Here is a 27592-nt window from a genome sequence, read left to right as displayed (position 1 = left end):
AAGGCTGGTTTTGTAAACTAGGAGTCAGCACATTGCCAGGTCTGTCTTTGCTCTGTAATCACTTTGGAAACTCTCCAGCTTCTTTTTTAGACAACAAGTTGCCTGTCATATTGTAGGAGGCACCACGCACCTAGGCATTTACAGATGCTGGATTAGATTTCTCATTGCTTTTTTGTGGGGAGTGTTTGACTAAGCACGCACATGTTACTCTGTTTTGGAAATCAAAGCTCATCCTACTCCCCCTTATTTTGCCCTGTGCACTATTATACTGTTGTCTCATACATCATAAAATCATTGAGTGTGTTCTATAGAGCAGCAGAAAAGAATTTATACACTGTCATTCATCTTTCTTTCTCATAGAACATGATAGATATATAATGCTTGTGGCTTTGTAAATGACTCAAGTTAGATGCCTTGTAATGCATTTTCCTTGAGGGCCTAATGAAAACATTAGTTAAGTAATTTTTGTTTAATTATTATAGTTTCATTAAACTCTTGAGATTAACACTACGTAAGCATAGTTGATTCAAGTTTTGCTAACAGTACACCCCCTCAAACCTTTTATGTTGGTTGCAAATTACTCATTAAGCCGTTTTTTACATTTAAAAATAGAAGCCAAATGAAAAAAATAGAACTCAAAAGGTTAATTGTTTCCATTAGCACGGAATGGTTAGCTGAGAGATCTGATGTCATTTTATGCACGTAGTAGATAAGAGAGACTGAGCCCCTGGGGCCTTTTTGGCCCATAGGAGTCACATATCTTTCTTAGACTCTTTCCTGTGGAAATTCCTAGTTGACTTGCTCATTACTTTCCCTGTGGACTCCAAGTTTGTTCACTACTGTGTGTGTGCCCAGCAATGAGGACAATCCTTGGCACATACAAAGATTGATTGGTTGGTTGATTGATTGCATGGCTAAGTGGGCAGAGAGATGGCAGGTATTTTAACAGCCTCTTCTGTTTGGATAGGCAGCTGGTGAAGGTGTGTGCTATTGAACACTGTATGTGCCATGAACACTTCCCCACCTCAGCTCCTAATTTCTTCATGTTCAGCCTGGATGTCACTTCCTCTAGAAGCCTTCCCTGATCACTCCACTTCTCCCAAATAGAGTAGATATGTCTGCTATGTGTTTATATAACATCCTGAACCACTTATCATGCTATTTATTTATCAGTATCCTTCATTAGACTAGGCTCTGTGAAAGCAGACTGTGTCTGTCTTACTCATCATTGTATCCCTGACACCTTGCCCAGCAGTTGGCTCTTAATAGGTATACATACTTATTTGAAATATTTATTTTTTGAATGAATGAATGGATGGCATTGTGTTGCCAGAAATTGCTTGTGTCTCACTGCCTATTTTTGAAGACTGTCCTTCAGTTTGTGCTTCCTGCCATTATTCAAAGGGCGATGTTTTTTTTCTCTGTAACTGTCTTTTATTCAAAGAAAAGCACCAAACAAAAGTACGTAATTTATTTAATTACTGCCCACTGAGTTATTCTTCTGCTGTCAGTCTCAAGCTCATGTCTTAATCACCTGAAATCGTGCTTAGGTATGTCTTGATAGCTTTTTTTGATAATTAGGGTAGCCTGTGTGCATTTGTATGCTGTCTGTGTGCTCTTGAAATGTTTTGCTATAAGTCAACATTAGAACCATGAGTTTTGCTTTATTGTGATGATAATGAATGTTTGAAGAACTCAGTAAAATTCAAACCAGTCTCCAAGTTTGTTCTCCAGCCACAGGAACCTGCCTATTATCGTTTAAAAAAAAAGTTTTATTGAGATGTAATTTATATACCATAACATTCACATTTTTAAAGTTTACAATTCAGGGGCTGGCCCTATGGCGCAGCGGTTAAGTGCGCCTGTTCCTTTTTGGTGGCCCAGGGTTCACTGGTTCGGATCCCGGGTGTGGACATGGCACCACTTGGCAAGCCATGCTGTGGTAGGCATCCCACATATAAAGTAGAGGAAGATGGGCATGAATGTTAGCTCAGGGCAGCCTTCCTCAGCAAAAAGAGGAGGATTGGCAGCAGATCTTAGCTCGGGGCTAATCTTACTCAAAAAAAAAAGAAGTTTACAATTCAGTGTTTTTTAGTATATTCACAGAGTTGTGTAACCATCACTACTATAATTGCAGAACATTTTTATCATCCCCCAAAGAAATGGAGCAAATGGACATTTGGGTTGTTTCCACTTTTTGGCTATTATGAATCATGCTGCTATGAACATTAATGTACAAGTTTTTAGGTTGACATATTTTCTTTCTTTCTTTTTTTTTAAAGATTTTATTTTTTTCCTTTTTCTCCCCGAAGCCCCCCGGTACATAGTTGTATATCCTTCTAGTTGTGGCATGTGGGACGCTGCCTCAGCGTGGTTTGATGAGCAGTGCCATGTCCGCGCCCAGGATTCGAACCAACGAAACACTGGGCCCCCTGCAGCGGAGCGCTCGAACTTAACAACTCGGCCACGGGGCCAGCCCCTGGGTTGACATATTTTCACAGGATTCAGTTATTGACTTTAGATTACAAATGATTGGGAACTTAAAAAATATTATTCGTGTATAATATACATACAGAAATTGTAAATGTTCTCCTCAATGAATATTGACGAAATGAACACACTCATGTAACAAGAACTAAGATCCAGAAGGAGAACATTGCCAGTATCATTGGGGACTTTGTGACGTTTGCTTTGGTTTAGGTTGTTTCATTTGCCTGTATGCTCTGGTAGAGCTGAAGGCTTATCTTAACTGTATGTTTGGAACATAAGCCCAGTAGGTAGCTTATGTTATAATAGGGCAGTGGTTGAGATAATGGACTCTACGGCCTCAGCTGCTTGGGTTCAAATCCCAGCTCTACCACTTATTCGCTGTGAGACCATGGGCAAGTAACTTAACATCTCTACACTGCGATTTCTCATTTGTAAAATGGGGATAAAACTACCTCATGGGAAATGTTAATGTAAAAGTAGATTGCTTAGAAAATTGCCTGATGGGAAAATTGCCTGATGATCATGCTAAGTGCTATATGTGTGTTACCTGTTATTATTATTGTTGTTCTGGTTCTTGTTATTACTGTGCATCTCTTCACTAGAATATAAGCCCCTTTTCTGACTTTGTCACTGTATTCCCAAAGACTAGCACTGTGCCTGGCACATAATAGATACTCAGTAAATTTTTAAGGAAGGAAGGAAGGGGTTTTAAATAACGAGTGGCAGAATCCTAAATCCTTTCCTGAAACCACTTTTGACAGCTAATCTGTCTTTCTTTTATGACAGCTTTTGGAGCTATTTGACAGTGAAGACCCTCGGGAACGGGACTACTTAAAAACAGTCTTACACAGAATTTATGGCAAGTTTCTTGGTCTTAGAGCATTTATCCGAAAACAGATTAACAATATTTTCCTAAGGTAAGTGGAGGGTGGGGGAGAAGGAGAAGCAGAGTTGGAGGTTTTGTAGAAGTATTAAGTAAACCTCAAACATTTGAACAGAGTGTACTGACTTTATTCTTTCTTTCTTTTTTTAAAGGTTTGTTTATGAAACAGAACACTTCAATGGTGTAGCTGAACTGCTGGAAATATTAGGAAGGTAAGCACATTTTTATCTAATTGCTAATCTCAGGTGACTGTCATTCTGCAAATTAGGTTCAGGTGGCACAGGGTCACGCTGACCTAGATCTCTTGCTGTGTCTGCATCAGGGACTCTCATTTCTGTTTTCAATGTGTTTCCCAACTGACTCTACGAGATGCAATTTCTTGTTCCCCAATTGCACAATTCTAACTTGACTGGAATGATGGAAAGAGCGAACAGTTTATGCATTGCTATAGAGACAGTACATCTAATTGCAGTCAGGCCATTTACTCCAAAACATCTTATTCTTATTAGTTTCTAGCTACTTGTCTTTTGCCATATCTTTTGAAAGTAAGTTTATAATAAATTGGAAAGACTGCCATTTCCCAGGCACTGTGTACCCAGGTGTAGTTCTTGAACAGCTGCTGCCTAGAGTAGTGGAATTAATTGGAAAGAGACAGCTGTTGTGTAGGTTTCTACACACAAGGGCGGCTAATGTAACTGGACATTGTGATTACTTGGTCTCTCCTCCTAATCTGAGGAGAAAAAGAAGGTGGAGTCATGTAGAGAGAGTCACACCTAGGGAGGTGCGACCTCTAGGCAGGCTCCATATCCATGGGTATTCTTGGTTTGAGCAGAGATTTCAGGGATAGGAAGGAATGATGTCTGCAAATGGAAAGGGTTGTAAGTGAGCAGGGCAGGCAATTATTTGGGGAAGGAAAAAAGGAAAAGAAAAATAAAGAGTAGATACACGAGGTTTTGGAAACGATCCAGCGAGGTGTGAGGTTACAGGAGCCTTTGCTGGGGCATCATTAGCCAGTTTTCTTCTCTTAAACTTTCCCTTTACTTAAGTGTATTCTTCTGAGTAACTGTGAAGTCTTGAATGCCACTAGGGTGGCTTTTGGGTTGTTTTGGACCACATGTTAACTGATGAAGATTTAACGAGATCTCAAAAGAAGAGTTTGTCTCCGTTTAGCTTGTTGTGGTAACGTTGCTAATTCGTGTCTCTTTTCTTTTCCCAGTATTATCAATGGCTTCGCTTTACCTCTTAAGGCAGAACACAAACAGTTTCTGGTGAAAGTGTTGATCCCTTTACACACTGTCAGGAGCTTATCCCTCTTCCATGCCCAGGTAGAATTTTGTACAACTGCTTTTGGAAGTCAAGTTTGCAAACCCACTGTTTCTTGCTATTCGTATTTACTTAATTAAAAAAAAATAAAAGACTTGTTAAAGTTTAAAATACTCCCCAAGGAGGATAAAAAGGTGTATATTCTTTTCTATGCATAGGAGAACCACGGGAATATTTTTTAAGTGGGAGGAGCGTTTGTGTAGTCATCTCATTTTACACAGAACTTAGGTGACTCACCCTAGTTCACACCATTATCTATTGAACATGTTGCATATAATATAAAATGTACATGTGCTTTTCAAATTTAGATCTTTGGACATGTGTAACCATTTTTGCCTGTTCTTAAATAATTTATGTCTTCCTCGTTTTGCATTAGTCTATCCACTGCCCTTTGCCCCCTCTTGTAGTTTATTCACAAATAAACACTCTTACGAGGAAATCAATCAGTATTTTCAGATCTTTTTATTATTATCCTCCGTTACTTTAAAAAGCCTACCCTGTCTTTTCCCCACTCTAATTTCCTTACTAACACTGCCTCACATGTCACTACGGGGTACATAACTGATAGTGGCATTTGAATTTTAGTATTTCAAATTTCTGACTCTCCTCTCCCCTCAGTGAGAATGTTTTGAGTTTACATAAAAATGTAACACATTTTTCTGAGCAGTGTGTTCCTCTTTAAATGTGAAATTCAGTATTTCGAGGAAAAATTAGTCCATATGCTTCTAATTTAGAACACCATTAAGTGTTGTTTCACAAGAGTGGATTTCTTGTCCAAGAATCTTCATGAGCCCTTTTACAAATCTTGCCTCTAGTTTTTGAAATAGGATATCACATTTCGTGATCACTTAAAAGAATCTTTACCTAGATGAGTTAGCATCTGATGCAGAACTCGTCATATTTCTCCAGCTTCTGACTGTGGCAGGTACAACGTTTTATCTCCATGAAGCTGCTTTAGTTTGCATGAGCCTTTTCAGGCACTCAGCACGGTTTTTAGAAAGTGCCATCATCTCATCTCGGATTCTTCTGGAACCACAGTAGAAGCCAGTACTGTTGATGTAGCAAAGAGAGAAAGGAGGCCCATGAGCTCTAGCTCACTGTGGATGAGATGCTTTCAATATGCTGAATGTGAGATTTCACCTCTGCTTTTCATTAGCTGGGTACTTCGTGTCCCAACATTATTTAAAAAAAATTCCCCTGGAGCCTTATTAGTGTTAATCTTTGGCTTGAAAAAGTAGCTTTTTATTTTGCCTTATATATATTTTATTTTTAAAGTGAATTGAATGTGAAGTTACTAAGATCGGAGTCTGGAAGCTTTTTAGGACGTTTTAAAAATATGTCTTTTGAGCCCTTAGTATATAGAATTTCCAATTTTGTTTTTCATTTCTTATTTATCTAGTTGGCATATTGTATAGTACAGTTTCTGGAGAAAGATCCTTCACTCACAGAACCAGTAAGTATTTTTTCCATAATTTCAAAAAACTTCAGAAAAGACCACTATTCCTGGAGTGTATATGAAAAATTAAGTACCATTTGTTTTTCTCCTTTATATTTTAGGTTATTAGGGGGTTAATGAAATTTTGGCCCAAAACATGTAGTCAAAAAGAGGTAAGTGCTTCATATCAGTATGTGAATAGTTTACTAAATACTCCGCTGAGGGCCTGGCACTGAGCTCATAAGCGTGTGTAAAAGTGCATTATCTCGTCTAATCCTCATTGTAGCTCTCTAAGGCAGGACTTTAAATATTCTCATTTTACTAGTTAGGAGATTGGCACTTTGAGAGGGTAAATAGCCTGCCCACACGCACTGAGGATAGTCATTAGGCTGGAATCTGCTTCCCTGATTCCTGAACCCTGAACTTTTATCCCAGTGCTGCTCAGCCCCAGGGAAGCCCAAGTCAGGGCCTGGTCGTGTGTCCAACTGTCTAGCTCTCTTGATGTCACTTTCCTAGTGACCACCTTCCTAGTGTGGAAGTTTTGCTGTCACTATAACGGATGCTAGAGCAACTTGCCCAAATACCCACTTTATAGCGTCATGTAATTGGGAACTTAACTATGTGCAATCTTAAAATACGTTACAGACCTTTAGTTTCAGCTGTTCACAGTGGCCCTGGAAATCTCCAACCTACCATCGTTTTTACTTTTGCCAAGACCTCCCTGGGCATGTGCGCTGTGAGGTTTTTGTGGAGGGGTGAGCTCTTAGCTTGGAGGTGAGCCTATCTGGACCCCAGATCCATATCCGCTCTTCCTGCAAGGTCAGAAACCATGTGGAAAATGGCCCCAGGCAAAAAGGTCAGCTGTTAGTTTTACATTTTGGGAGTAGTTTGGAAGAACTTCTGTATGTATCTTGACAAATGGCAAGAGTCTACTATATTTTGCTCTTAACAGAAACATCCTTCTTCTCAAATCAGCTTCAGTTCTCCAAAACCCTACAGTATACAATTTCAGAAAATCGTCTAATTTCTTAATACCCATTAGGTAAAATTAAAGTATGCATTGCCACCCAGTTGCATCTCAAGATAGGAAAACATTGTCATTTTTCATATTTTAATTGCATACCTAATTTTTTTCTAAGGTAGTTATTTTTTCATGCCTAAATGGGTACCTGGTTTTTGTTTCTCTGTCAGTTTTCCGTTACATTTAAAACGATTGACCATACAGTTGATTTGGCTCCATTTTGTCATCTAAAGGCTCTGCTTCTTGAGGCACATGGTGCTGAGGCCACAAGATTCACTGTGCTCGATAGTGAGCAATTGTGCGCATGTGCCTTGTGTATGTATGTAAGTGTGTGCAAGTGTGGAGATTGGGTCGGTGTGTGTTAGAGTGATACCTGCCTGTGGCTGAAGCTGCTCATTTGTGTCTCTCTGACTTTGTATGTTCTGTTAGCTGGCGTATCCTAGAGGAGCACTTTCCCCATAGCAGGGGCTGTAACTGTTGGCTATATCTGCGTGTGCCACGATGGACTTGCGTATGTCCATGCAGGAGGGCCACTCTCCTGTTGTTTAAAAAATACAGATGGTGGGGAGATACCTAGGTTGATCGCAAGAGAGAGGAGGCCCCACAGCTTCCTGTTTTCCCGGGGCCCGGCTGCACTGTGTGTCAGTGCCCGCTGCTCCATGTAATCGATGTACCACATAGAGTAATTTTTCCAAAGTAAATAGAATCATATTTTCAATGCTGTAGGGAGTTTGTTCTTAGCAAGTACCCTCTGGTGCATTCCTTGTGAAACAAACATCTGTAATATGAATTAATGCCTGATTTGTTCATATTTGGTTTTATGTGTAAATTATTCTTAGAACAGTGCAAACTCTGATGAATCCTCATTGTTCATTTGGATTTTTTAATGAAGTGCCTGACATTTTGTGTTTTCCGTGTACTTATAGGTCATGTTCCTTGGGGAGCTGGAGGAAATATTGGATGTGATTGAACCTTCACAATTTATTAAAATTCAAGAACCTTTGTTTAAGCAAATTGCCAAGTGTGTCTCCAGCCCCCATTTTCAGGTTAGTACTAAGGAAGGCATGGGCCAGAGTGGCTTATACAACATCTATTATTATGGTAAAGTTTTATTTGTATTGAAAGAAACATAATGGATGCTAGCTACTTGCTTTTATTTGCTATTTTCTCACATGATAGCAATAATTTTAATAATAGCCACCTTTGACTTGAGCACCTACTTCATGACAGCCACTGTGATGGTGCTTTCTGTCCAGTAACTTAATTCTCATGACCACCCTGCAGGGAGAGTGTTAGGATTTTTACAGATGTGAACAGAGGCTCAAAGTGGTTCGCTTGTCTCAAGTAATGTAGCTGAATCAGAGGTGGGCTGGTGGAGTTCATGTAGTGTGTGAGAGAAAATGCTAAGTAAAGCTTCAGAGAGAAAGAAAACATTCATGTTCTATACTGTGCTAGATGCTTTGCATACATTCCTACTTCAGGTTATCCTATGAGGCTTTTTCTTTTTTTTTTTGGCCATTTTCTAGATAAAAAAAAAAAGACTCAGAGAATGATTTGCTCAAGATCCCAAGTTAATAGGGAGTAGACGTAGTAGGTGTAGCTTCTTGTGAAAGCCCGTCACCTTCCCGTGGCACCACTCTGCCTCCTTGTGGCCATTCCGGGAGAACACAGAGAAGCGAACCTGGACAGCCTTTTCTCAGCTGGGGCCATTGCTGCAGTGAAGTGGAAGCGACATGGGAGGGAAGAGGGTGATTTGGGGTGAAAGCACATTGGGTTTTATCCTTTGGCTGTTTCGCCAAAGGTCCAGACCACAGACCTAGAGAAGTGACTCTATACTGCCCATCGATTTGAAGGGATCGTTCAGCTCGTGGTTGGCAGCACAGAACCACACTGCTGACCTGGTGGACTTGATGTGGACTTTTCCCTGAGCTGTCGTTAGGCCGCGTAGTTAGAGATACTGGCTGTTGTTGTTGTTTTAATGTTTCACCTAAAGACATCTTAGTATGTCAAGTCAGTGATCTTATGACAGTTCTGTGATTATACCACAAAGCCAAAATAAAAGAGTAGAAACCTTAACATGAATCATTACATTCAGGTGATGTAACACATGTCTAGATTTAAAAAAAAGAAACCCGTTGCAGGATACTATGTAGATGTTTTACATACCACACATGGCCTGTGGTGCTCAAACACCCAATTGTTTACCTTAGTTTTCAGTTTCTGTCAGGATGATAGCAAGGTGGCCGTCTTCTCACTGTCCTCACGTGGCCTTTGCTTGGTGTGTGTGTGGAAAGAGAAAGTGATCTCATTCCTCTTCTTATAAGGCCACCAAGCCTATCGGATTAGGACCCCTTCCTTATGACCTCATTTAACCTTAAATACCTCTGATCTCCAAATACACTCATAATGGGGGGTTAGAGCTTCATATTAATTTAGCTGGGAACGGGGGCGGAGCAGAACACAATTCAGTCCATAGCAGAAAGAAAAAAGAATTTAAAATTATTTGACAGAAGTAAAACTAAGAACAGAAGAAAGGAAGAGTGCAGAGGTTCTTTATTCATTCAGTGAGTGTTCATTGGTTCATTCAGCAAACATTTATCGAATGCCCCTCTGTAGCTAGATGCCTCTCACTACTTGGCCCAGGTGTGGCACTAGGGTCAGAAGGCTCCAAATTAGAGACACTGCCACCATGTGTGCAGGAAGACAGTCAGTCCTGGGAAAGTAGTGGTTCTGTCCTAGTGTCAGACGCGTTAATTTTTACTCTGCATAAACAACGCCTTTCCTCTTTAAGGGGCTTTGCTGGATACCGACTTTGTTTCTGTAAGTGATTTTACGTATTGACAGATAGACACAGAGATTAGGAAACTTGTTAGCGTTAAGTAGCAGGTCAACATTAGACTCATAACTGGATGTAGGAAAAGCCCAGGTCCCTACGTCTTTGCTAGCATCCTCCTGTGGTCTAAGATTCCTCCTTTCAGTTGTAAGTTTCAGAGTAGCTTCATCCCCATTCCTCCCCTTCTTCCCTCCCTCTCCTTGCCTTGTGCTCTCCCTGCCACAGCCACACCATGCGCTCCATGGTTTCTAGACACACTGCCCATGTTGGTGCCTCTGCCCTCCTCTCTGTAATTCCCTCAGCCTGGAATGCCCTTTCCTTCTTTCCTCCATCCTTCAGAGCCCAGCATAGATGCCACCTCCTGTGTAACATTCCTGCCACTCTTCCTCCCCGCCACGGTATCCAGGTTGTTCTTCCTATTCTTTCCTCTCGCACTTTATTATTTATCTGATAGAACAGATATGGAATGGAAATGTCTCAGTGGGGGTAAGAGAGTAAAGAGGTGAAGAGCAGGACTGTGGAGCCTGCCACTTGCTAGGGTTGTCACCCTGAGGCAATGGCTTATCTACTCTGAGCCTCAGTTTCCTCATTTGCAAAATAGAAATAATGGTACCTACTCTGTAGGTTGGTTGTGAGGATTAAATGAGACACTATGTATGTGAAATACTTAGCACAGTGGCTGGCAGACAGGACGCACTGAATAATAATTCATTGTTTTCTTTGTACTCTCAGGGTCTAGTGCCTCACGAGTCCCAGGATTTTTTTGAACTAAGTTGAATAATGTAAATGAAAGGTTCTAATGTCTCAGAGTCTATTGGTGGGCACATCTTGTACCATTTTATTAAATCATTAAGTTTAAGTTTAATGTAAATTTAATTTATTAAGTTAAAACATAGTTTTTTCATCTGTAAGAATGAAAGAGGCCACACTTTTTCCCTTTCCCCATCTATCTATCTATCTATCTATATATATATATATACCCATTTTAGAGATTTTAGATTACTTTTTTGAGATGTTGGTTTAATTTAATTGTTATTTTAGGTTACTTTTTAGAGATTTTAAATTACTCTTTTGAGGCCTTCCTTTGAATTCATAGAGTCAGTTGATAGCATGGTGGTCAGAGAAAGGGATCTGAGATAGCCAGCAGATGTATGTACAGCCAGTGTCCCTGAGTCCAGAGACCAAGTGACTTTCTCCTGGTTTACCCAGTTCAAAGGAAGGGACCAGAAATGAAGTCTGGAAAGAGTCTGGGCAGTCGACTCGAGTCCCAGCTTTGACCATCTGCTAGCACTGTGACCTTGGCCAGGTTACCAGTCTCTCTCAGAGCCTCAGTGTCCTCATCTATGTGGCGAGCACAGTGATGCCTACCCCTTGGATGGTGGAGGGAATGGTACATTCTCTCTCAGTGTAGGCGCAGTGCCCGGCCGTAGGGGCTGCTTAGTGAATGTGACTGCTCTGCTTTGATGGGCAACTGGGTTTTCCTCAGCACCTCTTGACCGCATGCCAGCTGTGTGCTGAGTCCTGTGGTTGATCTGAAGTGTGAGATGAAAGAGGTGAGCCAGGAAGGAGGTTAAAGTGGTGGGAAAACAGTGTGGTATGTAGAAGTAGGTAAAGGTGTTTGGAGTTTGGCAAGCTGTGTAGGGAAAATATGGAGTGAGATAAAATGGGCAGTATTAAAGGAGAGTATAAATAAATAGGTAGGAAAACTTCTTTTCCTTCCCCAAATTAATGAACCATTTTGGAACTTGCTGAAAGATTTTAAGCCACAAAAGTATAAAGTGTGATTAATGTGTAATTTTACATTTGATTAAATGATATAAAAATGGTCTTAAAATACTTTTGTTTGGAGAGATTATAATTTTGTTTTATCTTTGTCTTTTTCTCTCTCTTAACATTTTCTTTTTCTTTTCTCAAAGGTGGCAGAAAGGGCCCTCTATTATTGGAATAATGAATACATCATGAGTTTGATAGAAGAAAACTCTAATGTCATCCTTCCCATCATGTTTTCCAGTCTTTATAGGATTTCAAAAGAACATTGGAATCCGTAGGTTTTCAGTTTCTTTCCTCCATCCCTCCCTCCCTTCTTTCCTCTCTCCCTCTCTTCCTTTGACCTTCTCTTTTGCTTAATAAAATGTCTTCAATGCTTATTATGTGCCAGATGTTCTGCTTGGTGCTGGAATCAGATATGTGAAAAGACAAAAATTCCTACCTTTTAGAAATTCATCAACTGATGGGGGACACCCACAAGTGAACAGATGTTTTACAAGACAGTGTTTTAAGTGCTGTTATGTTAAAATTTCTGTTGATTTAAGGGCGTCCTGACTTGTCTGTGATGTGGCAGACATTTTGGGGATGCTCTGGAACGAGAGGAGGGGTTTCTGGATATAGATGAGGTGGTGATGCTCAAACTGAATCTTGAAGGGATTTGGCAGGTGGATGGGATGGGTGAAGACCGTTCAGATGGTGAGTCTATTCATCATATAAAAAGGCCCAAAAATGTAAAAAGCACCCGTAAGTTCTGAGACCTGTGGGTTTGGGAGGACTAAAGCACCAAGTCTTTGGGGAGGTTCCTGGAAGATGAGGTTAGAAAGCGGTGTGTGGCCCACCTGAGTCTTCACTAAGTAGATGGAAGGGAAACACTGAAGAGCTGTAAGGAGCGAAGAGGTCTGAATTGATTTGCATTTTAGCAGGATTTGTTTCCTAAAAACCAGCTCAGTCATTATACGTGTTCTCTAGGAAAAAAAAAAGTTTAAAATTTTCAAAGAGAAGTTTAACATCTAGTCCTATGAAAGTTAAAGTATTCTGTATTTGAATGGCTCTATGCATTTCTCTATGGAATAGAAAGAAAATTTAATGTGGCATTAGTATTTAGTAGATGCAATTTAGTATTTTCATAGTATGTTTGTTTGAAAGTTTTGCATACAACTGTAAAATACCACATTTCTCATTTTTCAAATTTGCCAAATTTTATATCTAAAACTTGTAAAATTAAAGAGCTGGTAAGCAAGTACGTATCATCATGTAGATGGTTTCTTGAGGCCCTAGAGATTGGTTCTAGCAAGTGTCTGTATCTGCTCAGTACACCGTATTTGGCCTTTCTCCATCACTGCCCATCATATTTGAGGTCATTCCCCTCTGCAGAAGAGAGCTTGAGTTCTCCTTTTAATGTGCGCAGGGCAGAAGCCACACAGCTAGTACACTTTCTTTTAAATGATTTGGAAACATCAAACCCATGACTTATTTAACATATGGCCTAACTTTTATCAATGCCTTTTTCAGTGGTATTTGGAACACATTTGTTGCAAAATGGAAGTAATGTATATTTTTGCAAAGGGCAATGCTCTTTAGACTCTAGTCTGAAGATATCAGGCTCATCATGGCAGACTCCTCACATTGGCCAAGAGCTTACCCTTGCACTTAATAAGTATGGGCTGCCATTTTGGCTGTTTAGCTGTCTAGTGTTCCACAGCTCATAGCGGCCATCACCAGCTTGCCAGTTACCTTACAGGCATACGTATTGGATCAGCAAGGGGACTAAACAGGAGTGGATGGACTAATGCACATCACAACTAGAACCATAACTCTTATTAAGCTGCCCAACTGACAGGGGTTTGGTATCATACCTTCGAATATGAATTATATATTTACATTATTTGTTTCCCTGGGAACGCTTTTGATTTTGATGAATTATGCATATTATTTTAAAAATAAAATTCTATGCAAATTCAGGTCTCTAAGGTTAGTCCTACCACAGGTGCTCCTTTTCAGGGTGAAGTTGCTTTATATTTATACCTGCCTTTTTATTAAATGAAGTTGACAAGTGTCCACAGGCAAGTCTATTCCGAGTACCAGTAATTAAAAGGGTGAAATTAGATTCTTATTTTTCTAATCCTGCCAACCCCTCAGAAAGATATCTTGCCTTGAACAGTAAAGAGTGTAACTTTCTTGCTGTGGAAATGAACTGTAGGTCATTTGTAGTTGTTCCAACAAGAAAGGGATGGCAACTGTGCAATATGAGGAGCTCATTCAGACAAAGGTTGTGCTTTTGCTTTCTTCATGCAGCATCCCATTTTTTAAGACTAACCACCATGTTTCCTTTTCTCTTGCTTCCCAGGGCTATCGTGGCATTAGTGTACAACGTGTTGAAGGCATTTATGGAAATGAACAGCGCCATGTTTGATGAGCTGACAGCCACATACAAGTCAGATCGTCAGCGGTAACTTTTTAAAGCTTTTTTGTCAGCTGTGCATAAAACTATTGAGTTCTTTCCCTGCTCTTTGCTGAAGTTGTCTAATTGCGTCCCAAATCATAAGCAGCATAACTTTATTTCCTTATATCTTCATTTTTGCATGCTCATTAGCTGTGTCTTTCTTAGTGTGCCACTGGGTAACAAAGTGCCATTTGAGAAAGGCTGCTTTCCTCCTTCCCTTCAATGATGTTTCTCTTCTGCCTCAGGGTAAAGAGCCTGGCACATAACTGGTATTTCAGGCCCACTGGAGGGGACCATCAAGTAGTTTGCCATCTGGATTCTCTCTCATTCTGAACCTATCGGAGCTAGAATTGGGCTGATGTTGTTCTTCACTCCAGCAGCAAGAGGGATGAGGCACCATTTTGGTTTAGCTCTTTGGCCCAGAACTTACTTTGTGCTCTAGGACCCAACAAATTCATTACGATTTAAAGGGCAGTGAAAAGAACATGGAGGTGAAGAGTCTAATATTATACAAATCTTCAAATGTTTAAGACCAAAAGGGAGCAAAAGCCAGTTGAACTCTTTACAGTAAATGCTTATGGCTTAGTAAAGCCTTTCTTGATTTCGTTTACGTGATTCTTCAATTTTGTTATTTCTCATTCAGTGTGTCTAACTTTCCAAAAGATGTTGTCTTAGTCCGTTTGGGCTGCTGTAAGAAAATACCACATGTGGGTATTTCATGGGTAGCTTATAGCAACATGAATTTATTGCTCACAGTTCTGGAGGCAAGAAGTCCCAGATCATGGTGCCAGCATGGTTGGATGAGGGCCCTCTTTCTGCTTCGTAGCCGGTGCCTTGTCACTGTGTCCTCGCATGGCGGAAGGAGCAAGGAATCTCTGCGAGATCTCTTATAGGAGCACTAATCCCATTTATGAGGGCTCCTCCCTCTTGAACTAATCATCTCACAAAGACCCCAACAATTAATACCGTCACCTTTGGAGGTTTGGGGGGGCCCAAGCATTCAGACCATGACGTTGATGTACTTAGAGAGATTGGGGAAAATCTAGAGAGCTTGTTAGTAGGTGGGCCCCTGGTTTGGCTTTGATCATCCAGAAGCACATGTCAGCTTTGTATATTATAAAACCATGGACCTTAGAGGATCCCAGAGGTGTGTGTGAGTATTCGTACCCAGGACCTTGCTGAACCTCCTGAGCAAGGCTATCTGTGGTTCCCCTGCTTCTTTGCTTTACCTGAATTTGAATGCTACTTGCATTTTACTGATAAAAAGCAATGAGGGGAAAGGTTTGGTGGCAGGGGGCAAAGGACCATCTCGATGATTTTTTTAAATTACCAGGATGTAGTATATTGAAAAGCCACTTAATTAGGGAATATTAAGTGTTTAACTGTAGACAGAAGAGGCTGAGACTTTTTATACAATATTGGAATAAATATCAATTATGGAATATGTTGGGCCACACTTCCAATTTAAAGAACTTTGTTTTTCAAAGATTTTATTTTTCATTTTTCTCCCCAAAGCCCCCCAGTACATAGTTGTATACTTTTAGTTGTGGGTCCTTCTAGTTTGGCATGTGGGATGCTGCCTCAGCATGGCTTGATGAGCAGTGCCAGGTCCATGCCCAGGATCTGAACTGGCAAAACCCTGGGCTGCCAAAGCAGAGCGCATGAACTTAACCACTCAGCCACAGGGCTGGCCATCCGATTTAAAGAACTTTTAATTTACTGTATTTACAGTTGTTGCAGATCATTAAATTTGTAATAACACTCCTTGTCCTAAACTTAAATTAAAATCTTTTAACAGTTTTATTTTTGCAAGTAAAAGTGATAAAGGGCACATTTTCTTACTGTGACGTACCATTAAAGAGTGCATTGTACGTGATGTCCTTCCTTTCACAGCAACTGAAAGCCCATTATTATTATCCCAGTTGGATAAAGATTAAATCTGTGAAATGCCATTAAGAGCATTAAAAACCTTAGGGGCAGCCCAGTGGCATAGTCGTTAAGTTCTTGTGCTTTGCTTCGGCAGCCTGGAGTTCACGGGTTCGGATCCTGGGTGTGGACCTACACACTGCTCATTAAGCCGTGCTGTGGTGACATCCCACATACAAAATAGAGGAAGATTGGCACAGATGTTAGCTCAGGGACAATGTTCCTCAAGCAAAAAGAGGAAGATTGGCAACAGATGTTAGCTCAGGGCCAATCTTCCTAAAAAAAAGAGTATCAGAAAGACCTTATTTCTAAAATATTCAAATTGGTTGAATTAAATTAATATTTATTGAACTTCAATAATAAAACTGTTTTCTGATCATTTATTATTTAAACTAAATAGACCAAACCCTTGAAAAAGATAGGAATTAGCCAAGGGGACCAGGAATAGATACTGTGAAGTTCATTCTGATGATCTGGTATATTAAAGTGACTTATAGCGAGTGGACTTTCTTAAGGAGAGAAGGACTTTTTTTCTTGTGAGGAAGATTTGCCCTGAGCTAACGTTCTTTGCCAATGCTCTGTTTTTTGCTTGAGGAATATTAGCCCTGAGCTAACATTTGTGCCAATCCTCCTCTATCTTTTTGTATGTGGGACATCTCCACAGCGTGGCTGGGATCTGAACCCACAAACCTGGCCACCAAAGTGGAGCGTGCAGAACTTTAACCACTCGGCCACGGGGCTGGGCTCTGACAAGGATTTTTTTAAAGCAAGGGTAATGTTTTGTCAAATGAGCAATAGAAAGTTGTACTGAATAGATGGAAACATTGGTTTCTCCTTAGATATGGAAATAGGAAAAGAAAATAAAGAGATTTATTTGGTACTCTCAGAGAAGAACTGAATGGAGGGTTTCACTTCTGGATGGCAGGAAGTTAGTAACTGTTTCAGGTCAGATCACATTTTTCAGTATTAAAATCTGAAAATGGTGGGTGGAATAAGTAACTGACACTGTTAGATACATACGCCAACATTAGTGCCATGTAAAATCGGAATTGGAAGAGAATTTGACAGTATCCTTAGCATGACAATGTGGTTAAGTTTTAAGATTCCCACCCACAGGGAGAGAGAAAAGTGGGAAAGAATGGGGGTGACAGTTACTATTTCAGAAATATTTAGAATTTTTGAAGATAAAGTTGTCAGCATAACAAATGTATGATAACTCAGCATAAAGTTCATCTGGCAGCAAAGCCCCATGGGACCTGGCACTGAATGCCAGAACACCCGCCATCAAAGGTGTGAGTGAAACGGTTCAGTAACAGGCTGATGAGTGTTTTAATGATGTCAGCACTTAATTTAAACTGCAGGTTAAGGGCAGTACGAGCCTAACGTGTGTTTGGGCTGTCTGTTAGTTGAGGAAAGTTTCTAAGCCCTTGCTTGCCACCTTGTTCCTCCAAATAAAAAGATCATGTGCCCTGAAACTGAGCAGGATCTATAGAATTTCTTTAAATGTACTCAAATCAAAGTTCTGTTATAACATATATTTTGACCTAATGTTATCCCCAAACTGTATTGAGAAAGCCAAAGTGATAATTTACCAAACAGCTTGCTTTACAGTTAAGAATCTGGAATCCATAATGATTGGTGAATTATCTCATCTCATCTGCGCTTATTACCCTGTAAATGTAATTTTTCCGGGTCAAAAGTACCAAATAGGTAATTGTTTGAAAAACTGTTGTGCCCACTGAAATTCATTTTGTACAGATTGTATTTGAGATAGCTAAAAGTAGTTATAGTATAAACAAGGCTTAAATTACCAAAATATTAATTATGAAATGATAATATTCATTACCATATTATATAATTGTTCCCTCAAGGTTCTAATGGAATGAGAATATAAAATTACTTAGATTTTTGGGGAGGGATGGAGATTAATTTCTGGTGCTATAGATATCGGTATAACAAAAAAAATTGATGATGACATTAAAAAAATGAGACACTGGAATTATATACAGATTTCACCTAACCTGTGTGGATTTCCCCGAGTAAATGTACTGTAACTGAAGTTCAGTCCTTACTAGGTAAGTAGCTCAGGGACCATGTCCCCCACGCCTGAGATGGCAGAGCCCCTGTTTTCAGGAATTATCTGAATTTATGGATTCCCAAATGTCATCAGGGTCTGCAGTTTACTGGTTCATCACAACATGAGGAAACTAGGGGCAGTGCTGTGAATTATTTTCACTGTGAATTTGTTTAATTTACAGTATTGTCATGTATTCTTGGATTATGTATTTCATACTTGGTTGATGTTAAAATTAACATCCTTTATTTTATAAAAATATGGTGATATAAAAATGTCCTTGGCAAAATAAAATTTGTTGACCCTGTTTTGGGTATCTAGTTTTTTGGAAAATTTTACCAAAGAGGGAAATCTGTAAGTCTGGAAATCACTAGTCAGATTGATATTGAGATTAGATTCTGCTAAAGAGTTTACATATACCGTGTACATAATTTAGGAAAAATGTATAATAATGAAGAGGAAATATATTTTCTTTACTTACGACATTCTCCGTATCAGTGTCATCTCTGGCACCTCTTTGAGAAACTATTTGGAGACAAAGAGGAAATTAGATTTTAACTAGACTCCCAGTAAAAATTACTAGTGTGCCATTGGTTTTAGGATAACAGACACGAGGAAAGGATCCCCATTTTTGTTTCTCAGTAATTTTGAAGTTAGTTTTCTTTATTAAGCTAAGTATAAAGGAATGTTAATGTGAAATCTTACAATATTCTTGTCATCTCCTACTCTGTTCATTAATACTACGTTTATGTCTATATATGTCAATAAAAAAAAGGAGCAAGAGAGAGAAAAACCAAAAAAGAAAAACACCCATAAGCTTAATGCCAAACTTTTCAAAACCTACCTGGGGAAAAGTATGTCAAAGGGGCAATTATTGTTGGATAATATCTTTAAACCTTCTCAGTTGTTTACCTTGTATTCTATTTTTTCCCCAGTGAGAAAAAGAAAGAAAAGGAGCGTGAAGAGTTGTGGAAAAAACTGGAGGATCTGGAGTTAAAGAGAGGTCTTAGACCTGATGGGATAATTCCAACTTAACAGAAATAATGACGACAACGTTACTAACCTGTGGAGTCACGCATTTATGTAGTAGGAGATGGAGCAACAGTTTTCTGTATTGTGCAACTTTACAGTAGATTTCACGTTTGTTTCATTATTACAACAGCACTGTATATACCTGTCTCTAAGTAAAGGAAAAAGAATAAGGACTTCAATCCAAAGTTTGGACAGTAGATGAACTTCTCAGAACTTTGCAAACGTAATCATTGTTCTAACCCTCTTTAAAAAAAAAAAAGAAAGCAGTCTTCAAAGATCTGTTGATGAAGTTGCTATGTTAAAATTCCATTATTGAGAGTTCCTTATTTATCACTAGCAGAGAGTATGAAACAATTTTCAAATGTGAACAATCTTAAATTTAGCTTGTCTTTCTGCTAAGCTGTTAAATGTATTTATAGTAAAGGAAGAAAAAAAGACTGTCATTTCCTCATAAGTGTGTATAACATCCTCCTCTGGATAACTTGACTGTAATTTGACATCTTTTCCTTTTGCACATCTTCATGAGTTGAATGTCCACATGGAATGGGGCCATGAATTATAAAGGTCCCTGATAAGAAGTTTTGTTGGCTGGAGTGAACATCTCTCCAGTAACCAGGTAGTCCTGGTACTCCTTTAGTTTTAAAATTAGGAGTAAAAGAGATGAGGTGATAAACATAGTAGGGAAGGGAATGTTGGATTCATTTATCAGTTTATGGTGAATCCAAATCAATGTCTTGAATCCTTTGAAAACAGGCACTGGGACATCTTAGGCTTCAGTACCTGACCAGTATTAGTAGCGTACATCATTGAACACACGTACCAGAGATGTTTTAGAAATGTCAGAAAACATCCTTTTGGACCATTTTGAAATAAGAGAGAGAAACACTAAACACTACAACCATGAAATTGACAGCCAGGATTTTGGATCTGATTGGGAATAGAGTTGAGCAAACAGCTTGGACTGTTTGGAGTTGTTGCCTTACTTTTTAATACGTATTTATAAAGTATTCCAGCAAAAGAGGATGTAGCCTCTGGGAAAAAACAAACCTGTTACAGTGTTTTTTGTAGATTCTCGTTCTATATCTCGTCCCAGCGCCAGCCCTGTTTTTAGCCAGAAAGGATTCAGGATAAGCATTATGCATTCTGAATTGGATGCGTATTCCTAACTACTGTATTTGTTACCAAAAGTGGTTCTACAAATGCTACTGAAAAAAATCTGGAAATTCCTAATGTCCTGAGTATTAATAATAAAGTTTAAAAATGCTTTTGTATCAAAGGTGCATTGTGACCAAATTGTTTAAGAAAAACACAAAAAACAAACAAAACAAAATCTAGGGCTGTATTATAGATATATTGTATTGGCGCTCTGCTTTGTATTTAAAGGTGGAGTGTTACATCTTGGGGAGATAAAATGCTGATCAATCTTGTGTACAGTGTGTACTTACCTAATGCGGTTGCATTATTATGTACTGAAAGATGTATGTTTTGGGATTTGTTTCCAGGATGCTTTTGCTCGTTATGGACATGGCAGCAGTGAGTTGATAATCCTAAACCATCACTTCCAGCAGTATTCGTGGTAGAGAGCTGATTCTGTGTTCATGTGTTGAATTGTGATAGTAGCCAACATGAACATAAGAACTGTTGTTGCTCTTAATAGAAATAATATATCAATATGGCTTGTATATTTTCTTCCTTCCGTTTAAATAGAAAGTAGAATATGCAGCTTTATTGTTTCCAAGAAAAAGGAAAAAAAAACCCGCGGACCTTTCTCCCCTATCAAGTGTTTCAGGATTATCAGGTCACAGTTTGTGTGTAAAGCCAGCTAATTATGGATATTGTCATCTCAATAACTTTGTAAAACAAAAGAAAAATTTGGCATTGTTAATTCTGAGAAAGAAACAGCAGTAAAAGAGTCATATGCAACGCCAAACACAACATGGTTTAATGGAATTAATAGATTTTTTTAAAAAAGAACAATAATGAGAATTCCATGTAAGGTTGGCAGAGGCTGCCACAGATGAGAGAACTTACTTTGAAAGTGCTGGAGCAAAGGTGCAAGTTCAAGTACCACAGACAAAAAATAAATTCGTAACAAATCATTTCCTCTAGCCCTTTTGATTTTAGCCTGTTAGTTTTGACTCTGTATTACATTTGTTTTTGACAATATAATCTGTTGTTTGCCATTAATTCATCTCTTTAGTTAGAGAACATTTAAATCATAGGTTTATAAAATCAGAATGAAATGCAGTCACTTGAAATGAGAAAGACCAGGATCCCTTCTTGCATCTTACCCTATCCTCAGAGTTAGGTGAGAACTACACAGATATCCTTCATGTCAATTTTGTATGTTGATCATTCCAAATCGAGAAGAATAAAGCCAAATTTTAGACATATTTAAAGAGGCGATTACAGCTATATGTCTAAAATGCATAGGGCAACTTCTGAGAAGAAACACTGTCTTTTCTTTTTTAACTGAAAGTGACAATGTGACATTTGTCATGTTGTGTCCGGTGACGCAGAGTAACTGAGGTGATCTGACTGTCGCACTATGTGACATATTTAAGGACGTACTTGCTGCATTTGCAGCAGCCCTCTCTGTCCTGTCCCACGTTTCTGCTGTTGCTGCAACTTGAGTTAATTGTGACAAAAGCATCTTTGTGTTATATTTTGTTTGCTTCATAATTTCCAGAACTATATATAAATATATTTTTTAAATAGCAAATATTGTAGTTAGTGAGTGATGATCACTCCAACCTTATCCCTACCATATTGGTTTCAGGGGTAGGATTCAGAGTGTCTTTGGAAGAAAAAACAAACAAAAACCCTGTGGTTTAGGATGATGCGAGGCCTTAGGCTGTGGGCCTGAACAACCATGTGAGTGAAATGACCCATCTCATCCTTTGAATCAAGCATGCATTCCTTTTCTCATTGTGCAAGTGTCCCCAGTTGTTTTCCTTCAGTGTCTAGTTTTTGTCCTCTTAAATTTTATTATATTTTGCTCTCCCTCACATCTGACTGTTTTTTATAAAATAAAAATAAAAAATAAAAAAAGTGAGAAATAAATAATACCCTCGATGCCGTTGGATACTCACAAGCAGGGTTATTCTCCTTCATCTTGGGCTTGCTTGCCTAAATGGAAGGGTTTAATTTATTTCGTACCTCCTTCTGTGCGTGGGACAGTCCAGGGTGCAGAGCCAGGATTTGCTTGTAATTGCACCTGCTATACTTCAACGTATAGCCGCAGGCTCAATCACACTATGGAAAGAAAAAAAAAGTATATTTAGAGCTTTAAAAGCTTTTGTATTTTTTTGTGGGGGTCGGGGGGTGGGGAAGGGAAGATGTATGGATGTTATTGGCATTTTTAAGTGTTCAGAGTTTTTTGGGGTTTTTTTTTTTTCCTCCTGTTTTGTTTTTTCCCTTTAATTGGATGCACTGACCTGGCCCAGGAAATGAAGAGATTCTCTCTTTTGATGCTATTACCAATGTTATCACAAAGTGACAGTCATCTATAGCAAAAAGACATGATCAGTGATGTTTTATTTGCACATCAATATTTTTATTTTTATATTCTGGCTCAGCTGCTTCTCTGAGTGGAGTTAAGGAATGAGCCACAAAGGAGTTTTGTAGTAGGTATATCGGCCATGCATTTTATATTTCTCAGTATTTAATTTTGAAAAGCTAAAAGGATTGTGCATCTTGAGAGAAAGTTGAGCAAGTTTTGATCTAGTGGAATGTTAATTTGTGCTGCTTCTTGTGCACGATAGCAGCAGTAGTATCTCTTGGAAATAAACATCCCATATTATGATGTCTATGAATATAGGTTTCCTTTTCTTCCCTCCCTCTTTCCCTCCTTCCCCTCTTCCCTTCTTCTCCTCCCTTCCTTCCTCCCTCCCTCCTGTCCTTCCTCCCTGCCTTCTTTCCTGCCTCCTTTCCCTCCTTCCTCCCTCCCTTCCTTCCTTCCTTCTTTCCTCCCTTCGTTCCCTTCTCTTTCTTTGCTTTTTTTGAAATCACTTACTGTAAATAAGTTGTAATCCAAACCTCATGTATCAATGGGGAACTTTCAAATATAAATATTACCCATACATTTTCTGGTTGTCGTCTGATTTTTGATTGAGGTATAATGAGAATGACATGTCCATTGCTTTGGTTTGAGGATTTCGCTTTAGCTTCATGAATCTTTTGGTATTTTAGTATTTCGTTGTTTTAGCAGGAGAGGGCAGCAAAAGTTCATTTTCCCTGTTAGAAATGCTGTGGTTCATGATGGGTTTTAAATTTAGCTGTGTGTGTGTGTTTTTTTTTAAACAGCATCTGTTTGTGGGTAGAGGTAAAAATGAAACATTTTTGATATGAAAAGTTGCATATGAAAATTATAAACTGGTTCAACCAGACATCGAAGACTTCTGATCCACATCAAAGTTAAAATGCCACAAAACAATCTTCCAGCTCTGGCTAAAATATGCTACTTCCTTTTCAAACACAACAAAATGCAAGCTGAGTCTTAAACACTTGGAATTTAAAATGTCTTTCTTTGAAAATGATTTACTTTCATCAGAGTGGTAACAGAAACAAAAATGATGGTGCTCCCAAAGAGAAATGTAACCTTCCCCTTTCACAGATGTGTGAGAGGCTCTGTACTGTGGGCGCATCCTAATAAAGAAGCAATGAAGAGTTTTCAGGTGCCTGGCTGTGTTTGTTTTGTTTGTTTCTTTCTGACCTTAATGGCCTTTTTGAACCATACAAATAACAGATTAGATCAACTTAGCTGTGAGGCAATGGGGCTGTTATGTTCCGGCCTTCATCTTGAGAAAATCAGCATATGATTAGGGGTTTTTAATGTTGGGGAGTGGTCCAGTGTCTATTCTGTGTAATAAACCACTCCAAAACTTACTAGCATAACCCAGTAATTTATTTTGTTCACAAATTTATAGTTTGTGCAGGACTTGGCAAGAACGTCTTGTCTCTGCTCCTTGAGTGTCCACTCGGGTTTATCAGGCGAGGCAGGAGAACCCATTTCCAAAATGGCTCATTCACATGGCTGGCAAGTTGGTGCTCGCTGTTGCTTGGGGTTCAGCCGGAGGCCTCAGTTCTTCGTGACATGGGCCTCCTTAATAGGGCTTCCTTACGGGGCTTCCGCACAGCATGACAACTGGATTCTAAGAATGATTGCTCTAAGAGACAGCAAGTGGCAACTGCCAATTCTTTGAGGCCTGGGCCCAGAGACTGTCATGGCATCACTTAAGTTATATTTTGTTGGTCAAGTGGTCACAGGGCCTGCTCAGAATCAGGTGGAGGGAACGTAGACCTCCCCGTGACATGAGGAGAGAGTGTCGTCTTTAATCAAACATGAGATACTTTCTTTGTAAAGCATTTGGGTGTCTCGGCTAAATCACATCAGATTTGGAACCATGTAGAGTTAACCAGTAATGTTTCATGTTCAGTTAAGCTGGGCTGGGGAGAGAAAAATCCTTGTAAATTCAGCATTTCTGAGTTTCAAAGCGTAACCATTCGGAACGTCTGAGGATCACCCTCTTCGTAAGTTACAGGGAGAAGAAACTTGTAACAAAAAATTTTAGGGTTCAAAGAAATGTAAAAGTTGATTTCAACTGAGTATCTAATCCTTTGTATAACATTGCCTCCTGCTCGTAAATAAATATTCATATTAATGGAGACAAAGTAAATGTACAGCCCAATTCCTGTTTCCCAGGTTTTTATATAATGGTGCATCCTGGTGGTTTCTATTAGATCTAATTCATATTAGATTTTTTTTTTTTTAACTGGGACTAAAGTATGGGATAGCTAAGGGGAATTAAAATTTGATTTTTTTTCTGATGATGATACATGTTCATTGTGTAGTTTATTCCTGAAAAGGAAGATTGAAAAAAAAAAAAAGTTGGATGATTCCCATGCTGCTCCTCATACTTAAAAGTCCAGCGTAAGACATGTGTTCGTCCGTTGACTGGACCAGTGTTTGTTGATTGGCTCTGTCTGTAGTCTTGCCCATTCCCTGATGTTGAGATTTTCTGTCTCTTCAATCTCTAATTTAGTTCACCTCTTTTGAAATCGTGGTTAGAATTGATCATACAATTTTGAGTCAAACTTTGCTGCTGTGAGATGACATGAGGCCTCAGAACCGCGATGGATATCAGCCATGGCCCCCTTTGTCCTCACCAAAAGCACTTCAGGCAAGATGTCTCTGTCTGGCCAGAGTCCCCCAAGGTGAAGCTGTGGACTTAGAAATCAGAGACCCTTGGGATCGTTTGGGTTCTGCTATTCGTCAGCTGTGTGACTTTGGGAAAATTTCTTGATCTAAGCCTCAGTTTCATTGGTAAAATCAAGTAAAATGGTACTTATTTTATAGTGTTGTTCTGTTACATTAGATAATATATGTAAAGCAATTAGCACAAAAACTGGCACATGGTAACCTGCAATTAGTATTAATTATTACCTCCAATAAATGCTTATTTTATTAGCTATTACTTATGGTAGTGACTTAAATATGAATGAATAATTATAATTATCATTTATCAAGTACTCTATGCCTTGCGCTAAGAATTTTAGATCATCATTAAGTTTTCACAAGCATTATTATTATTATTATTTGTTATTATCCCCATTTATGGATAAGGATAAGACAATCGAGGCTCAGAGACGTTAAGTAATCTTCCTGAGGTCACACAACTACCAAGGATTGAAGCAAGATTCTGACTCCAACTTTGAACAGTGATCACTCTACAGTAGGATGACTGCTTCTGAGAGTACACATCAAATTTTGTGCCCCGTAACTTAGACTGAAATTTCTCCCTTCTTTCAAGAAAGAACCTTATTTCATTCATCCTTGCATTCCCACTCACCAGCCTATTTATTCTCCTAGGAGCTACCCCAAACTTCTCTATCATGCTCTTCAAGTCCTTCATCCCAACCACATCCCAGTTTAACTTGAGCAGAAAATTAGAGCATCAGCTACAAACTCTTTCAGCTTTCTCCTCTGACTCATAAATTTAGCTGTCTTAGCACCTGTCCTCACAGGCTTTTCTCCAACACGCTGGGAAGAGGTCCCTTCTAATCTTGGTTAACACCTTACAGGGCCCTGCATCCCACTCCTTATTTTCTGGTGCACTATCAATTGTATTCTCTTAAGATTATATTAAAAAAAAGAGACGATATTCTCATGGAAAATAATTCAAACATTATCTAAAGGCATAAAATACAAATCTCTTTCCTTCTCTAAATCCTTAAATTCTCCCCGAAGGTAAACACTACTGGAATTCTTTTTTGTTCTTTTTTGTTGTTGTTGAAAAACCCAACTTTATTGAGATATGTAGTTCATATACCATAAAACTCACCTATTTAAACAATTCAGTATTTTTTATTATATTCACATTTAGAAATCATTACTACTGTGTAATTTTAGAACACTTTTTATCACTCTGAGAAAAACCCTCAAACTCATTAGTAGTCATTCCTCATTCCTCCTCCCTGGACCCCCTAACCCCAGGCAACTACTAATCTACTGTCTCAAGAGTTTTCCCTGTTCTGGGCTTTTCATATAAGTGGAGTCATACAATACATGGTTGTTTGTGACTGGCTTCAACTTGGCATAATGTTTTCAAGGTTCATCCATGTTGTAGTGTGTATCAGTAGTTCATTTCTTTTATTACAGAGCAATACTCTATTTTGTGGGTTTACCATATTTTGTTTTAAAGTTCTTTTTTGTAGCCTTCAAGAAAAATGTTAATGTATGTCTCTACATATATATATTTGTTAAAATCTATAAAAGGATTTCATACTGATGGGATTACATACTGTTCTGCCTTCCCCCCCCCCAACACTTTATTCTGAAGAATTTCAACCATAGAGCCATAGGTGAAAGAATATTACAGTGAACATCATGTATTCACCATTAGCATTTTACCATATTTGCATTTATCACATTTGTATCTGTTTATCCATCCCTCTACCCATTAATCCATTTTATTTTAAAAACATTTCAGGGGCCGGCCCGGTGGCCGAGTGGTTAAGTTCTCGCACTCTGCTGTGGCGGCCCAGGGTTTCGCCAGTTCAAATCCTGGGCTCGGACATGGCACCACTCATCAGGCCACGCTGAGGCGGCATCCCACATGCCACAACTACAAGGACCCACAACTAAGAATATACAACTATGTACCGTGGGGCTTTGGGGAGAAAAAGGAAAAAAATTTAAAAATGCATTTCAAGGTAAATTACAGGCATAAGTAATTATCCTAAATACTTCATCATGTATATCAACCAGAAATCAATGTTTGTTTACAGTTGTCTTCTTTTGGGGTAAAGTTTACATACAATGAAACGAGTTTGGACAAATCCATACGCCTGTATAATCCAAATT

The 27592-nt window shown here is 39.0% G+C and overlaps 2 protein-coding genes across 9 annotated transcripts in view; both read left to right on the top strand.

Annotated features, from left to right (window-relative positions):
* PPP2R5E (protein phosphatase 2 regulatory subunit B'epsilon) overlaps positions 1 to 23898 on the top strand; it is a 146890-nt gene extending 122992 nt beyond the window's left edge. For 4 of the 8 annotated variants that reach the window (XM_005605224.4, XM_070249680.1, XM_070249681.1 and 1 more), the window contains 9 exons: positions 3277 to 3407; positions 3526 to 3585; positions 4590 to 4698; positions 6096 to 6149; positions 6254 to 6304; positions 8079 to 8198; positions 11902 to 12029; positions 14100 to 14186; positions 19131 to 23898. In XM_005605224.4, coding sequence (XP_005605281.1) covers positions 3277 to 3407; positions 3526 to 3585; positions 4590 to 4698; positions 6096 to 6149; positions 6254 to 6304; positions 8079 to 8198; positions 11902 to 12029; positions 14100 to 14186; positions 19131 to 19230 — 840 coding nt within the window. In that variant the 3' untranslated portion in view covers positions 19231 to 23898. Of the gene's footprint in view, positions 1 to 3276; positions 3408 to 3525; positions 3586 to 4589; positions 4699 to 6095; positions 6150 to 6253; positions 6305 to 8078; positions 8199 to 11901; positions 12030 to 14099; positions 14202 to 19130 lie in introns of all 8 variants that reach the window. The other 4 variants (XM_001498781.6, XM_005605223.4, XM_014735630.3 and 1 more) reach the window with 1 other exon arrangement.
* Positions 1 to 27592, top strand: part of WDR89 (WD repeat domain 89) — a 432803-nt gene that overhangs the window by 187009 nt on the left and 218202 nt on the right. The window lies entirely within an intron of this gene.

The sequence above is a fragment of the Equus caballus genome, chromosome 24 (genome assembly GCF_041296265.1).
Source record: "Equus caballus isolate H_3958 breed thoroughbred chromosome 24, TB-T2T, whole genome shotgun sequence".
In the NCBI taxonomy this organism is placed as follows: Eukaryota; Metazoa; Chordata; class Mammalia; order Perissodactyla; family Equidae; genus Equus; species Equus caballus.
This window is presented reverse-complemented; position numbering and strand designations above follow the sequence as displayed.